This window comes from Mauremys mutica, chromosome 4 (genome assembly GCF_020497125.1).
Source record: "Mauremys mutica isolate MM-2020 ecotype Southern chromosome 4, ASM2049712v1, whole genome shotgun sequence".
NCBI lineage: Eukaryota > Metazoa > Chordata > Testudines > Geoemydidae > Mauremys > Mauremys mutica.
In genome coordinates, this window is record NC_059075.1 from 144,390,777 (window position 1) to 144,408,323 (window position 17,547).

The 17,547-nt window shown below is 42.8% G+C and overlaps 1 protein-coding gene across 1 annotated transcript in view; it reads left to right on the forward strand.

Moving 5' to 3' along the window:
- LRIG2 (leucine rich repeats and immunoglobulin like domains 2) overlaps positions 1–16,111 on the forward strand; it is a 29,429-nt gene extending 13,318 nt beyond the window's left edge. Inside the window, exons 12-17 of the mRNA XM_045015134.1 lie at positions 1,416–1,736; positions 2,899–3,180; positions 4,188–4,637; positions 5,222–5,371; positions 10,085–10,369; positions 10,984–16,111. Of these exons, the coding sequence (XP_044871069.1) occupies positions 1,416–1,736; positions 2,899–3,180; positions 4,188–4,637; positions 5,222–5,371; positions 10,085–10,369; positions 10,984–11,216 (1,721 nt within the window). The 3' untranslated portion in view covers positions 11,217–16,111. The remainder of the gene's footprint in view (positions 1–1,415; positions 1,737–2,898; positions 3,181–4,187; positions 4,638–5,221; positions 5,372–10,084; positions 10,370–10,983) is intronic.
- The last annotated feature ends 1,436 nt before the right edge of the window (positions 16,112–17,547 follow it).

Below are 17,547 nucleotides of genomic sequence, written 5' to 3' on the forward strand. Positions count from 1 at the left end.
CTGTTGTTGGTCTGGGTTCCCGGCCGCTGGGCCCGCTCAGCCTCTGCTGGCCTGGGATTCCCTTCACTCAGCCGGCTGCGTGCTGAGCAGGGCCGGCGGCCGGGACCCCGGCTGGCAGCCGCATGCCAGGCAAAATCGGTTCGCGTGCCAAAGGTGGCATGCATGCCGTAGGTTGCCAACCCCTGGTCTAGGTAATACCTAGTCCTGCCTTGAGTGCAGGGGACTGGACTAGATGACCTCTTGAGGTCCGTTCCAGTTCTACGATTCTATAAGAGGAGAAGTCCTGTGGCAGTATCCTTTAGTTTACTATGAAAATTTGATGTGGCTCAAGTTCTTGATTGTCTGCTTTGTAGAAGGTGTTGAACCCAGTAATAGTGGTTCTCTTAGTACCTAGGAGGGCATGGGTAGCTTAAATTTTTGGTACCACAGGATAGTCTGGGCATCCTGAAGAGAGTAATACTTATTTGGCTTCCTTTGTCATAATATCAGAGGGTGCCTCACAAACCTGAACATATTAATCCTTGCGAAAGGATTGTGAGGTAGGAAAGTGCTATTATCTGCATTTTATAGATGGGGGGAACTGAGGTGGAAACTCTGACTTGTCTAAGGTCACACAGGGACTCTGTGGAAGAGCTGAGAATTTAATCCATGTGTCCTGAGTTCCAGGCTAGCACCTTAACCACCTGGCCATTCTTATCCATCCACCCACATGTCTGTTTTCCCCAGCACCCTACCTCCTTTTTTGGTCTCTAGCAATCTTTGGTGGGTCTTGAGCTCCTAATTCCTACCTCAGTGCTCCCAACCTAACATCTGCCAATGGATTAGCACAACTGAAGCTTTTTGTTAAAACAGTAAGCATTGAAAGAGGTATGTTGACATGTAAATTGTCTCCAGACATCAGTCAACACACTTTCGGGAGGAATGGGACAGTTCATGTTTCTCAGAGGTTTTTTTTAGGTTGTTTGTATGCAGACATATCGCAGCAAGCCACCAGTTTACATTGTGTGATGCCTATAAAGATGTCTTTGCTGCCATAAGAGTTTCTATCCCTTAAAAAATAAAATTAGTTTGTGCAGCACAATTATGCATCTGTATATATAATCTGTAGCAAATCCAGGTAACTGGAAAATGCAGGGTCCTGGTGAAGACCTTGAGGTGTCTTTCACCTCATCTGTTTTTGTTGTTTATTGTCTGTGCCCCCACCTGTTGTCATAATCCTGTTTCGCAGCTTCATTTCCCCAGCAGCTCACTGTCAAACTGAAGATAATTTAATGTGGGGAATAAGCAGTGGAAGCAGATGTTACCTACGATACAAACAGCATTGTTTCCCCATAAAATACCTTTCAATATTTTTCTTGCAACATCAGCTGCATGCTGAAGGGAAAACCTGATTAATCTTGCTATTCCTTTCACAGATGACTTTCCTAAACCACAAATAAGAGTACATCCTGAGAGCACAATTGCTCTAAGAGGCATAAATGTGACTTTGACTTGCACTGCAGTAAGCACCAGTGATTCACCAATGTCCACTGCATGGCGTAAAGACAGCGAAATATTGTATGATGCAGAAGTTGAGAATTTTGCCAGGTATCAGCAGCAAGATGGAGAGATCCTTGAGTACACCACAGTCCTGCATCTTTTCAATGTGAATTTCACCGATGAAGGGAAATACCAGTGCATTGTCACCAATCACTTTGGTTCCAATTATTCCAACAAAGCCAAACTGACTGTTAATGGTAAGCAGATATGCTAACAAAAGAGAAACTTTATTTTTTTTTTCATCTGAGGTTATAATTAAACTTTTATCTAGAAAAATGCTTTTGAAGGTAGTTGTGATTTACAAAAGCTTATGATTTCCCCCTCACTGAAGTTGTTCCAATGTTTGTTCAGACTCCATAAAGAGGCTCACAAAAGCAGGAATAAAACTGGTTGCTTCTATAATGGGTCTGTGGAGAGGAGTCATGTCCAGAGCTAGCTGAAAAATTTGCATGATATTTTCAGCATTTATCATAGTTATCAAACCTATCATTCCCATAAGTGGTCAGAAATTACAACACTTTTCGGCAAAAATAAATAAATAAATCAAATTTTGAAAACATTAAAGTTTTCACCAAGCTCTAGTCACAATTTGTGAGTAATTCTCTCTCCAGTCCAGCAAAATGGGTGCAGCATTACTGTTTCTAAACTGAAAGCTCCCCACGTTGGCTGAGCCAGCCACCCTTCCCCTAGAAACACTTGCAAAGCTGAGGGAGACAGACACGAGTAGATCTACCACATAAAACTGAAGAAACAACCATTGTATTGAGGTATTTGAGCCCCATTTAAGGCTTCTGTTTTCATGACCTAAAAGAAGATGGCCGAGAAACCCATGTTAAACCAACCCTTTAGAGAACACTAGATAAGTGGAGGGGACTGTCTGTCCAGAGAAGAAATCCGTTCTAGGAGACACCAGTTTTGACTGGCTTGCTCCAAAGACACTGACTCTCCTAGTGGGGGTAGAGCCTGTGAGCACTTAGCAGAGCCATGTATGATATTGCTATTAGTTATTAAGGTATAATTCACCTCTTTTACAGGGGACAGAACAGTATGAGCAAATAAAGACTTGTGAATTAAGCTAAGCCGTGCTGCTTTCACCTTTTACTGAGAGGTAGTGGTTGGGACATTTGTCCCCGACTAAGATGATCTTAATGGGGCATTGCAGATTTAGTATTCCATTATAGAATTTTAAATAAAAGAATATACTGCATTTGTATAATTCCTACAATCCTTTAAAAGAATTGCAGCAGTCTGTAAGATCTGCTACAGTTCAGTCCTCTAGTATAGAGAAGAACTTTGCTATTATATGCCCTGATCTGAAAATGTTTTCACATTCAGTTCATAATGTCTCCTCCACTGCAGAGCTGCCTTCCTTTCTGAAAACCCCCATGGATCTAACTATCCGTACTGGGGCCATGGCCCGACTTGAGTGTGCCGCTGAGGGCCACCCCTCTCCCCAGATCTCATGGCAGAAAGACGGTGGCACAGACTTCCCTGCAGCACGAGAGAGGCGAATGCATGTTATGCCTGAAGACGATGTGTTCTTCATCGCAAATGTAAAAATAGAAGATATGGGAATCTATAGCTGTATGGCACAAAACATTGCAGGAGGTCTATCAGCAAATGCCACACTGACTGTGTTGGGTAAGCAAAACACAATTCTGGACCTGTACAGATCCTTTCACTTAATTTTTTGTGATGATGGTGGTAGCTGACTTACATGAGAAGTTGATAAGGAATCTAAATGAATTGGATGTAAATTAATATGCTACCAGAATGGCATGTTTCTCTGATCTTAAGGTAGCAGTTTGAGACATCTTAAAAAATGTGACTGAGCTATAAAAGGACCAGTGTTCTACTTAGATCTGGTTGTAGATGGCGTTTTGCAGTAAAGAACCATGGAAGAAATGTATTTTGATAATGTGCGTGGCTACCGCAGAGTTCCCTGTTGTTGACTCGGATTATCTTGGGGAAGTTGAATGCCAACCTCGGAAACCGTTTCTAATTCTGCTCCCTTTGTCTTTTGTCCATATCAATCTGCATAATGAAATAACCTCTGATCAGTGATTCACTGCGCAGCTAGTCTGCAGCTTCATTTACTGTATATGTTGGCATGGGTTTGGGGGGAGAGAATTATGGGGACACTTCTTGACTAGGTTGATTTTTATAGATTTGATAATTCCAGCTTTGACTCGGGGAGCTGAACTTAATCACAGGCGACCTGGACTATGCTGAGCTGGTATAGGAAGGAAATACCACGAGAGAGGCTGTTTTTTGGTGGTTGATTTTTTTTTTTTGGAAGATCCTCTACCCTTTTTTTACATGAAGGTCATATATAAACTATAGAAATGGAAAAGACTTCATATCACCCCATGCAGTGTTACCTTCAATGTATTCAGCAAAGCTCTGTCAAGATCAGTTCCAGTGAGTCCACCATTCATGGAAGTGTCTTCCATCACATCAGATCTGTCACAGTATTTCCTGGCCACTGTTCTCTTTGCCCATCTCTATTTTCAAACTCTGGGATTGGATTCTAAATACTATTTGATACACGTAGAAAGGTTGCAATTGAGATTCTGTGCAATTATCTTTTTAATCCTATTTGACTTTACAATATTAAAATAACTTTTCTTCCTCTCCACCATATCCAGAAACTCCTTCGTTTGTTAGGCCTCTGGAAGACAGGACAGTAACCCGAGGTGAAACTGCCGTGTTGCAGTGTATAGCTGGTGGCAGTCCAGCCCCTCGCCTGAACTGGACTAAAGATGATGGGCCCCTGACAGTAACAGAACGACACTTCTTTGCTGCTGCCAATCAACTCCTTATCATTGTGGATGCTGGATTAGAGGATGCTGGGAAATATACATGCATTATGTCCAACACACTTGGCACAGAGCGTGGCCATATTTACCTAAATGTATTATCTTCCCCAAATTGTGATTCCTCCCAAAGTGGTATTTTACACGAGGAAGATGGCTGGACGACAGTTGGCATTGTGATTATTGTTGTAGTCTGCTGTGTTGTGGGCACCTCTTTGGTATGGGTTATAGTTATATATCACATGCGGAGAAAAAATGAAGACTACAGCATCACTAACACAGGTAGGTAAAATACAAGGCCAGCTTACTTCTGTTGTGTTTTAACCTATAACTAAATGAAATAATTCCATAAAGAATGTAAAGGAAGAGACCTCACTGGGGTGGGGGGAAGCCTTTGTTTGTCGCAGCTGAATTCTTGGTTTATGCACAGGGTCAACTGGGTATATTCAGGCTTTCCCTAGAGTTTTTTTCTCTCTCTCTCTCTTTCTGGTGAGAGGAAGAAGTCAAACATGCATTCTTTAACATTAAACATGTTATACCATGTCAATCATAGTGCTCTTCTGAAATGAGGGAAACAAATGAAGTTCACAAAGTTGGTAGTAAATAAGAATTTGAAATTTATGTCTGGGTGAGAACACTCGCAAGACTTAGAGTAAGATGTTGACTGGTTCTGCTTGCTTTTTGGTTAGTCTCTCTTAGCCGGGTATGTGGATTTTTAATTTCTTGAGGAGAATGGGGATGGCATATGTATGAAATCCTTTTCTCAGTATGTTTGTATTAGTCTGCTGAATAGCATCAGCACCACTTTGAAATACTATCACTTACTGTTGAGATAGTCAGTGTTAATCTCTGTGCGCCTCTTTCAGAGGAGATGAATTTACCTGCAGATATTCCCAGTTATTTATCCTCCCAAGGAACTCTTTCTGAACCTCAAGAAGGCTACAGCAACTCAGAGGCAGGAAGCCATCAACAACTTATGCCTCCTGCAAATGGCTATGTGCACAAGGGAACAGATGGTAAGTATGCCCCTTTGCATCGTAGCATTATGCAAAGCAGGGTAATAGGTAATGGCATTAGCATTGAAGGTTAAATGTTTTAGACTCTAGAAATTTTAGATTTTTCTTTACTCTAAATTTGAAAACCCTACCTCTTTTTCTTATAGTGCTGGTCTGTATATATATATTTCACTTTTCGGGTGCATGCTCCCCATATGCTCAAGATCAGAATGGGTGACAATTCATTGGGACTGTGTCTGTGCCCAAATTCCCTCCTGGCCCCCTGTGGCACAAAGGGTGGAGCAGCCCATGGCTGCAGAACAGGACTGAGAGCAATGTACCTGTCCCTTGTGGTTTGTACAAGTTACCTATGCAGTGTAGATCAGAGGTTGATTCGCTTTGGGTAGTCATGTATTGGGGTTCAATTCTGGCAAGCTTTTCTGGATACTGGGCTTCAGCCCTTATGGCTGAGCAAAAATCTTTGATGTTCAAGTATGGTCCTTCATGTAAGTGTGCTGCATCCCTTGGGAGGCATATTGTTGATAAATGCTTTATTTGTTGGTATCTTTTCTAAAAGAACCCATAAGGCAAGGGAAGTTTGATCTTCTAGACAAGTTAGTGAGGTCAGCTTCAGATCTGGGTGGATATTGTTTACCCTGATCAGAACAGTCCTCCGCCAGAAGTACTCAGTTGACTATGAATGTTATGACTGCCTCTAGAGCCCCAGCTTCTGAGAAGCACTCCTCTACTGCTTCCAGTTCAAGTCATCTTCATTTGCTGAAAGCAGTAGGATGCAGTCATCCTCTTCTCTAGAGAAGAACAGGCTTCTGTCTGAGAACCTGTCAAAGAGGCATAGATCGCTGCAGCTTTCCTCTCACAAGGGTAGCACAGGACCCAACTTGGGTTCCTCTGCACCCAAAAACACTGTTCTCCATATACCAGTACCGGCCAAAGAGCACTCTCAAGCAGTTTCCATCTGTCTGTCTCTGCGACATGGCCTGTTGGGCACTCCATACTGACACTAAGGCTTTCTGCTCCAGTACCAGCTACTTTGGTACAAATTTTATTAGCACAAATGTTCTGTCCCATCCACCTCACAGTTGCTGCTCATGGTACTGATGGTCTCAATGCTGAGATACACAGCACTAGATCTAGTAGCATCTGTCTTCTGAGTTACCATTATCATAAACCATAAACATTCCCCTAGCTATATCAATCACTGTTATTTCTTCGGCCCCAGAGGTGTGTAGCGTACCGACAAAAGATTTTCCCAGACCTACTAAGGCTTTTGATACTGTCCCTTATGACATTATCATAAAAACAAATTAGGGAAATATGGTCTATGAAATTACTAATAAGGTGGGTGCACAACTAGTTGAAAGGCTAAACTCAAAAAGTACTTGTCAGTGGTTCGCTGTCAAACTGGGAGGGCATATCTAGTGTCCTGCAGGGGTCAGTCCTGGGTCCAGTACTAGTCAATATCTCTATTAATGATTTGGATAATGAAATGAGAGTGTGTGTATAAAATTTGCAGATGACTCCAAGCTGGCTGGGGTTGCAAGCAGTTTAGAGGACAGGATTAGAATTCAAAACAACCTTGACAAATTGGTCTGAATTCAACGAGATGAAATTCAATAAAGACAAATGTAAAGTACTGCATTTAGGAAGGAAAAATCAAAGGTACAATTACAAAATGGGGAAAAACTAGCTAGCTGGCAGTACTGCTAAAAAGGACCTGAGGGTTACAGCGGATCACAAATGGAATCAGTCAACAATGTGATGCAGTTGCGAAAAAGGCTAATATTATCTTGCGGTGTATTACCAGGATGTTTCATGTAAGACATGGGAGGTAACTGTCCCACTCTCCTCAGGACTGGTGAGGTCTCAGCTGGAGTAGTGTCCCCCACACTTGAGGAAAGATGTGGACAAATTGGAGAGAGTTGAGAGGACAGCAACAAAAGGTTTAGAAAATATGATCTATTATGAGGAAAGGTTTAAAAAAAAAAACAAAACACAAGAACAAAAAAAAAACCTGGGTCTGTTTAGTCCTGAGAAAAGACTAGGGGAACCTGGTAAGTCTTAAAATACATTGAGGTTCTGTTACAAAGAGGATGGTGATCAATTATTCTCTATATCTGCTGAAGGTAAGACAAGAAATAATGGGCTTAATCTGTAGCAGGGGAGATTTAGGTTAGATATTAGAAGAAACTTTCTAGCTATAAGGATAATTACAATCTGGAACAGGCTTCCAATGGAGCTTGTGGATTCCCCATCATTGGAAGTTTTTAAGAACAGGTTTTGGAAACATCTGTCAGGATGTCTAGGTTTACTTGGTCCTGCCCCAGCACAAGAGACTGGACTTGACTTCTCAAGATCCCTTCCTTTATTCCTATGATTCTGACACACCTACTGCATCAGCTCCACCAATGGAAGAGGAATATTCCTCATCTCCTCCATAGTGGGGGCGGTTCAGCTATTTACTCCAAGGCTTCTTTCTATGATCCTTATATAGAGAATCCAGGACTCGTGGTTACTGTGGTAAATACAAGGTATCTACAGAGACGCCCCTCCTGCTACACTCTGCTGTGACTCCCAATTCATTTTGCGTACAGCCCTCATTCATGGCTATACTGGGCACCAAGAGAGTTCCATCATGCCAAGAAACTTCACTCCTAGGCCCCCTCTAAGCCTAGATCTCCCTCCCTGGTAGGGTACAGGAGGGTCCAACAGCATCAGCCCACAGGTGTCAATTAGTGACCCTCAACAATTGCAAGTCTCTGAAATTTGTCAGGTTTCAGAGTAGCAGTTAGTCTGTATCCGCAAAAAGAACAGGAGTACTTGTGGCACCTTAAAGACTAACACATTTATTTTAGCATGAGCTTTCATGAGCTGCAGCTCACTTCTTCGGATGCATAGAATGGAACACACAGACAGGGGATATTTATACATACAGAGAACATGAAAAGGTGGAAGTATGCATACCAACAGGCAGAGTCTAATCAATTGAGATGAGCTATCGTTAGCAGGAGGAAAAAAAACTTTTTGAAGTGATAAGTAAGATGGCCCATAGAAGGTGTGAGGAGAACTTAACATAGGGAAATAGATTCAATTGGTGTAATGACCCAACCATTCCCAGTCTTTGTTTAGGCCACAGTTAATAGTATCTAGTTTGCATATTAATTCAAGTTCAGCAGTTTCTCTTTGGAGTCTGTTTTTGAAGTTTTTTTGTTGCAAAATTGCCACCTTCAAGTCTGTCACCGAGTGGTTAGAGAGGTTGAAGTGTTCTCCCACTGGTTTTTGTCAGTCAGCTGAACTTGCCCTTCTGCCATCTCATCTTCACCTGATGCTGTTGTCCCATCTGTTCCATCACACTCTGAGGACTACAGCGCTTTTCTTAGATTCGAAAGCCAGAAGGGGCCATTGTGATCATCTGGTCTGACCTCTTGTATAACCCAGGCCCTAGAACTTCCCTGAAATAATTCCTAGAGCAGATCTTTTAGAATAGCATTCAATCTTAATTTTAAAAATTTGACTTCCTTCATCAGATGGCAGAGACAGTAGAGATTCCAACTGATATAGGGCAGGAGATATCCCACAAATTGTTAAACAGCCAGCCAGGCACTGAGGTGTGCAAGATATGCCATAAACGAGGGACAGGTAGCAACTGCACAGCTCCTGAGGCAGATGCCCGCATCACTTTCCCCCAGCATCCAAAAAGGCAGACAGAAGGTCCCAGGTACCATCTTTGGAATTCTAGTACTTTTACACTCATCCTACACCTGGATCCCTTGTTTTCACTGCTGCTCAGGAGAGGACAGAACAGAAAAGCTGCAAGGCAACACCTAAAGAAAAGGAGCTCAGATGTCTGGATCTCCTCTGAACCAAGAGCTACTCTGCCCTCTGTCAGTCTCCACTTTAGGATTGCCAGTTACCAGACGCTCCTTGCCAAGTATGATTATATAAAATGGCATGAAGTTTCAGACTTCACAGGAGGCTAGATAGGAATTAAGATCACCGGTAGTGGAATATGTATGGACAAGCACTTGAAGAAAAAGCAGTTACTTTATGGTACTTCAAGATGTTGTCCATATACATCTATTCCATGACCTGTCCTCCAGCCCTATTACTACAGGACCTGTGTTATGTTTTGGTGAAGGAACTGAGAGATGGTTGGCCCCAATCCACCCTTCATGCTCTCAGATGGGAGGTGGGGGTGCAAAGGGTACTCAGGATGCAGGTGTGACCCCAGCAGAACCTGGCTAAAAGCTTCTGATCTGGAGAACATGGGGAGCATGTGCATCAAGAGTGGGAAATAGACACAAGCACTCGAAGAACCACAGTAATTGTAGGGTAAGGAACTGTTTTAATACAAATGTGATTAGGAAGACATGCATGTTAATTAGATACTGGAATGTCTTTGCTCTTAGAACTTACAAGGCAATAGGAGGTTGCTTTACACCACATTAAACCTTTGTTCTCCCAGGCAAGCTGAGTCACCGGGCTAGCATGAATTTGGGTGGCTATGCATGTGAATATGGCGCATTTCTTCTGCAGCTTATTTTCCAAAGGAAGCAAGCATGCATTGTGGAGTTCAGTACCAATCCTATGTCAGTGTCTTTCTCACTGTGGCACGGTGATATTGCATGATCATACCTGTCTATAAAAGCAACTGTAGAGACCAGGCATCCCTACTCTTTTAAACAAAGAATATTTTTTGTTCCCCCATTGTGTCAGGTGGCACAGGTCCATTAGTGATCTGCTCAGATTGTTATGACAATGCAAACATCTACTCCAGGACCCGTGAGTACTGTCCTTATGCATACATTACAGAAGAGGACCCACTGGATCACACATTGTCCAGTCTCATGGTACAAGTGCCCAAGGAGACCTATCCAACAGACACCCAACATGAAGCCAGAACTCTGGATAATCTTATAGTAGACAGAGAAATGTCTGCCTTTCTTACCCATCATGACAGAATAAATGAGAAGAAACTCTCATCCCAGCAGACTAATAATGGTAAGTTCATGACTCATCCTCTTCTTCCAGTCCGACGGCACAAGCCTGCCTGTTACCTTATATATTCGTACTGGACTAGTCCAATTTTATCTGGTCAAATTGTTGTGTGTGGGGTAGTTAATCTAATCACTGAACACTTCCTCTCCAGACTGCACTTTGAATGAACAGAAATCTGAAGCTTTGCACCAAATGTCCAAATGCTCTTGGAGTTGAGAAAAATTATATATATCAAGTATATTTCTCTGCCAACCTTGTCTTTGCTTTAGAGTCACACAGATATCCCACAGGAAATCCAAATAGCACTTTTGTATGTTTACTGAATAGAATTCCTAATGTTTCAAAGCACCTGAGGGGGAAAAACATTGTCAATTTAATAGAATCAAGGTTTTTTGTGATTCTTCCAGAGAACCTTTGGAGAAACTTGCAGGCATGTTGTAGCTGGTTACAGTAATAGATTGCTACAGTGGGAAGGCTTCCAGTAAAATGTGCCCTCAAAGCTAAATAGAAAATAATCTTGTTAAGAATGTCATATTGCCAAATGACATCGAATCCTTGTTTAGAATTTTGGTGCATTTATCATGAACTCAAATGCCTATCCATTTTTTTTCTCTCAGAACCTTTTCAGCTACCCTTATGGGGACTAAACAGAGACATAGGGTTGTCTCACTCACGCTTCCCACAGCAGCAGTCAGTCCATGAGGATGCCCCTCAAGCTCTCCGAAGTGAGGGAGTCATTGACGGTGAGAGAGAACAAGCTGTTTCACCCAGACCTTGCCACAGGTTACGTGAACATAACTTTGATTTTAACAGGACTCGGAACATTCAGGAATTTAGTGAAGCCACATAAACAGCAAAGTGAAGCTTTGGAAGCAAATTCAGATCAACTGACTTTGTATTTTCTACCTCAGGATTAACCCCTTGCCCAAAGATGCTGTATACACATGTCTACAATTACAAGCTGAGTGGACCAAGACAGACTCTCAGCTAGGAGTGGGATGATGGCACAAGCTTTTGTCTCTTGGATTTACTTGTGTTGGAAAGATGGGGATCCACAGCATTATATTATGGTTGGACAATTTTGGTGAATGAAGTGAACTCCACTACAAGAGTATTGGAAAGCATGAGCATTATGATGTCATATCAACACAGGCTGTCTGTTCTGAAAATTCTATCAAGAAGGCTTAGCTGTTTCATGTTGCCTTTCATGCTCCCCATAGAATTCTCCAGTAATTGCAAGCATACAGCTGTTGTCCAGCTTTCTGTTCCTTTAATCTGCTAGCAGGAGTTGCATCATTGTGTCAGACTGGTAACTTTTTGGAGGGTTGTTTTTTCTCCTGTGAGTAAAGTAGTGCTCTAGTTCAGGGGTTCTCAAACTTCATTGCACCGCGGCCGCCTTCTGACAACAAATTACTACAGAATCCCAGGAGGGGGGACTGAAACCTGAGCCCACTGAAGCCCTGCCACCCTGGAGGGAGTGCTAAGCCCCACTGCCCCAGGCCCAGAGGCCAAAGTCCAAGGGCTTTAGCCACAGGCAGGAGGCCTGTAACCTTAGTCCTGCTGCCCAGGACTGAAGCCCTTGGGGGTTGGCTTTGGCCCTGGGCCCCAGCATGTCTAAGCCAGCCCTGGCGACCCCATTAAAATGGGGTCGTGACCCACTTTGGTGTCCTGACCCACAGTTTGAGAACTGCTGCTCTAGTTGTAAATAAATTTGCATTTATAAATATTTTGTATACACTACACATATAAATGTGTTGGCCATAATGTAAATATTTTTTATTATGCCAAAAATACTGTTGCATCCTGTTGTAATCTTGAGAACTGGCTATCAAACCATAAAGATTTGTACTGATTAGGTTTTGTGGATCTGAAAGCTTGTTTCTTCAGGGATAGATCTATCCTTTCATGTTGGGATGTCAGTGAAATTGTGACCCTAGTGAATAGCATTGATTTACATACAGCTGTGTATGCCTCTGGCTTGACAGTATACATGTAAACTGCTCCCTCTTCATTACATGGTCGGGGTTCTTGAGCACCAAGTTTGACCCACTTACATCTGTTTGAAAAGTTCTGTAATTCTTTGTAAGAAACACTACCTCCATTTTCCGTGGAGCATGAAGTCTCTCAGAAACCCTGAAGTAACAAACCAGAGCCTAATCTTGACTTTCCCAGGAGTTCTTGTAAGCAGCGAGCAAAACAAGATTAAAATGGTGACATACCTTGGCAATGGCCCGAATATGCAAAATGACTTTTCTTTAGTCATCTGGGAAAGTAATGTTAGATGTGAAAAATCAATGAGCTCTGAGTAGCTACTGTCTTTAGACTCTGCCAAGATCTAAAATGTCCTCATAAAAAGGCCTTTCTATGCTATATACAGCAGAGAGCTTTGGCTGGATAAGCTGATACTCTGCTACCTGTCCTTAGGCCTACCTGTAGGGCCGACTTGCCCTTGTTACAGCCAGTAATGGCCAGCCATCAGTTAGCTGCACTGATACAGGCACCTAGTGTAGTGCACTTCGAAGTAATGTTAAGCTGCACCAATGCAAATACCAACTTAGTGTAGACAGACAACTTGGCTACTATTTGCACCAGTGCAACTTTCTCCCTGCTTGAAAGTGGCATACAAATCATGGCTTATAGCATTTTTTTTTCCTGTCTTGAGGAGGTGTTTGCACAAGTGGATAGTCACAGATGGCTGAAATATCCAGTGCAGACAAGACCTTGGTCTGCCCCCCCCCCAAAAAAGGGGGTGAATTTCCCCTCTCATCTCAGTGAGGTGTCAACATCAAAGCCTAATTCTGATCGCAAATGCAGCCATATCATTGGTGGTGACTGTACCAGAAACCTCCAGCTACTCACCATATGTGTGGGGCTGGACATAAAGCCCTACATTTTGTATGATTTTAAGGGACCTCATGAGATCAAGTCCAGCCCCCTGCGCTTAGGCTGGACCACATAAACCTAGATCATCCTTGACAGGTGTTTGTCCAACCAGTTCTTAAACTCCCCCAACGTCGGGGATTCCCCATCCCCCCTTGTAGCCTGTTCTAGATTGTAATTACCCTTCTAGCTAAAAAGTTCTCCAAAAAATTAACCCAAATCTCCCTTGCTGAAGATTAAGCTTTTTACGATTTGTCCTACCATGAGTGGACATGGAGAACAATTGATCACCATCCTCTTTATAATAGCCCTTAACGTATTTGAATATCTCCAATCCATTGCAAAAAGGTGAGTACTGAGTATGCAGCAGTTAGACATTTAGATTACTGGGGGCAAGCTGTGAAGTGGATGTCCATGGTGAAGTGTCATGGTGTATTGTGTTATGTGGGTTTTCTAGTAATCTGTTCCACAGCAATGGTGAATATGCAGTTCTGAAAGCTGTCCGTCAAAATATCAGAGGTGAAATCCTAGCTCATTGAAGTTGGTTCAGAAACTTGCATTGACTTTAACGAAGCCAGGATTTCACCCTAAATATTTAAAGGGTAAGAGACTCATCTTTGAAAAATCAGGAAACTTTAATACTTAAATCCACTACTAGCCATCTTTTCCCTAGATTTGGAAAGCAGTTCCCCTTACTGCTGAGGTTCCCTGTGTGACATGTTAGCAACAGAACCACTCGATGAATGTTGTCTTCTCCCCAGCAGCACAGGCACAGAAGTCACCAATAACATATATCAAAGGAATAATATAATCCTACACTGCCTAAAAAGCTGTCACTTTCTGGTAAAATCATCTAGGTAGAGATGCTCATTTTACATTGTTTTTTTTCATGATTTTCATCTATTTTGCATCTTCAAGGACACAGTGAGCTTATAGCTAAAGCACTTGGTGGTGCTGTCCTTCCTGGTGTAAGCTGTCTCCAATAAATAAGATCCCCAGGGCTTTCCTCCTGATCACTGATGCCTTTGTTCAGTCTCTAGAAAATCCACTAATCAGTAGTGGATTCAGCACCGTGACTCTCAATTTTAGAAGGAAAAACGCAGTCTGCATCAAACCAAAAGGTAGAACTCTGCAAGAACTAGTGGCTTCTCCTGCTGTTCACTTCTTAAATGGGATTGTAAGGTTTGAGGCATCTCAGGTGACTCCCCCTCTCGGAGACCACAGCTAGAACTTACTTGAGCCAGAGATCAGCTCACCTACAGGGTAAGTGAGGCTCCTCAAACATCTTTGAAAATATCCATTACTTTCCTTCTTGGGCATGGCTGGTGGTCAGATCCAGGCAAACAAGGACCAAAGATTCAGCAGTGGCAGTTATCCCAGAGTTCTTAAAGCAAACCGTAAGGTAGTCCAGCAGCTGTACTGTGGGGGGGAGCCAGTTGTTTTTGACGTTCAGATAAAGTAGAACTAAACGCTGGCATTTTAGTCCCTTGGTGCTTTGAAGTTCTCAATATATTTGGGCTACTAAGTGTAACACTCACTACAGCTCAAAGGGAAATTCTTAAGTACCTGATGGGGGTAGGGGGTGGAAACCCTAAGTTTCTCTCTGAACTGCATCTAGGAAGGCATGTAGTTGATTTTAGCCTGAACTTACCTTTGTTCCAAAGAACCCTGCTGTTGTCTATGGGTATCTCTCCACAGTATTTTGGAGTGAGGCTCCCAAAGCTGCTCAGCACTCGAGCTAGCTCTCTGAAAGCAGCTGTGTAGACAGCATTTGGAAGTTGTGGCTCGGGCCCTAAAGCCTGGGGTGGGGCGGTAAGTGTCAGAGCCTGAGCTGTAACTTCCAGGTGCTACACAGCTACTGTTTGAGCACTAGCACAAGCCCTGCAACCCAGTTCTGTTGAGCTGGGCTGGGAGGCTCACTCCAAAAGTCTGTAGACATACCCTGATAGCCGAAAATCACATCAGAAGTGCCAATTATGAAATTGCTGTGATGGGAAGCTTGCATCATTTCAGGCTTTCTGCCTGATTTGGTCATACATGATAAAGGTCAATGTGGCATAGCTGGTCCACAGCATGTTGAGAGCCATGATCTCTTGGCAGCAGAAAAATAACACTTCATTTCTGCTGTGCTTTTTCCTCTTTCCATTTGGCAAACATTTATTTCCCCCTCCCCCTATTTTGTATGGAGCACAAGTCAACATGGCATTAGCTTCTCTGTTTGTGCAACCCACTGATGCTAACTTGGTGTGCGTGACGGGTTAGGGAGCCTCATCTGCCCTGGTACTCGGAACTCCCAGTGAAGTCAAAGGCAGTGTTGTCTTGTAAGGTGTGCAGAATCAGGTCTAAGGCTTGTAAGTTATGCTACCTGCAATAAAACAGATTTACTTAGTGTCCTGGCATAAACAGTGGCCTCTTCAAAGTGGTTTTAAGCTGGTTGTACATAGCCTTGACTTACTTACCAATGTACTACTTTTGCATTCCGAAAAACAGGCTAAGTTTCCAACTGCAGGTTTAAGAGCAACGGCTCCTAAATTACACAGTTAGAAACAGGATGATGCAGCTACCTGTGTTTTGCTAAGACATTCACCCATCTGTTTACCAAGAGATCTGTCTGTCTTGCAGAGAATAACAAGTTATTCTGTTTCCCATCAACATACCCGTCTTTGTCAGTCAATGCCAAAGTGAAGCAGCTCTAATAATGGGTGTGTCTAAGGCACTGTCTACAGATCTGCCCTCGTTTACTGTTGCTCTTTCCTAGTATCTGTTTTTCTCACTTATAAGAATGTCTATTTTGTATAGCGTGTGTAACATACTTTTGTCTATTGTAATTTACCTTCATTCAATAAAACACTACATACAGGGTGAGTCTCTGGTGTGGCTTCCATCGCATACAGGGCACGACAGTCACAAAAAACAGACTTAAATCTTCCAGAGAAAATGCAGCAAAACTAGGTGACAGTCAAGGGGGGGAGGGGCTGGTTCTTCTCTTATATATGAAGAAACATCCACCTTTCATATTAAGTGACCATCATGAGCATACTCTTGATTTGAACAATTGGAAGGGTATTGGGTCCTCAGTGATTCTCATCCCTTCTGTCCCTGGATAAGGGACATCGCCTGGTTCCAGAGCTGGATTCCATATGTGGTAGCAGAGTGGCAGCTGGCTGCTCCATTGGGACTGAGCCATACCCTAAATAGGTGAGATTTGAGCATAAGAGTCTGAACTCCGAAGTGTTGATCCTGCCAGTTGCTGATGCGTTCTACAGCCTTACACTGCATTAGAGCGAGCTGAGTGGTTTAATCCACTTTTATCTCTAAGAATGTGGGGATGGGTTGGGAAGAAATGACTGCAAGTGGCAATCTATGTGCAAATAGATTAAAACTACAACATAGCACAAGTGCTGTAGGGACAACCTAGCAGGCCATCAGAGAGAGCCTGTTGGCATCAGTGCGCAAGGTGTCACTTATTCCTAACACAGGATATAGTTAGTGTAGTGGGTTGGAAAAGGATTCCTAGACTCCTATCAAATATCCTGTTGCAGCCCTCCCTCATCTGGAGCCTCTGCACTGGAGTGATGTAGCGTATTGCAAGGCCTACTAGTGAGGCGGCTCCTACACAGACACAGTTTAATATAGTCTGTTACAGTATTTCAGTCTTCCGTTCTCACCTGTGGAAGCGTAAACCAGGGCTGTGTTTTTCCCCTGGTAAGAAGACAGGAATGTACTCTAGGCTAACAGTGATGCAGGCATTTTCAAGATGCTCGTTTTCTTGGTTAGCTGCAAGAAAGTAGTCAATACAGTAAGCGCAACTAATGCTTGCCGACAGATTGGCCAAGGATAACTACTCAAGATAAACCTCGCAAATAGTCAAACACTGAACTGGAATTAGTCTGATTATATTTCATATATGTACAACTGCTTACGTGATTGTACAATCTCTAATGTATTTTAGCAAATCATAGCTAAAAATCAGATTAGATCTAAGTGTCCAAACAGATCCGTGGCCTACTTGTCAGTTCTTAGTGTCATTGTTCAAACTGAAAGTCCATCTCTTCAAAGAGAATGTGCAGAACCCTTGATGCCTGGGAAGTTTTTATTCTTCTTAGTGTTTATGGTATCAGTCCCATGGAAAGACTTCCTGAAGGAAAAGGTATTTGAGATGATCTAGCTGAAGCTGGCTAGCTAATGGCTCATTCATACTAGGTCCCAAGAGAGAATTCTGCAGCAAGGTGCCAATAGCAAGATTCAGACATTGTAACTAGGATGTCTGAGCTGATGTAACTAGAATGATCTGGTTTTGG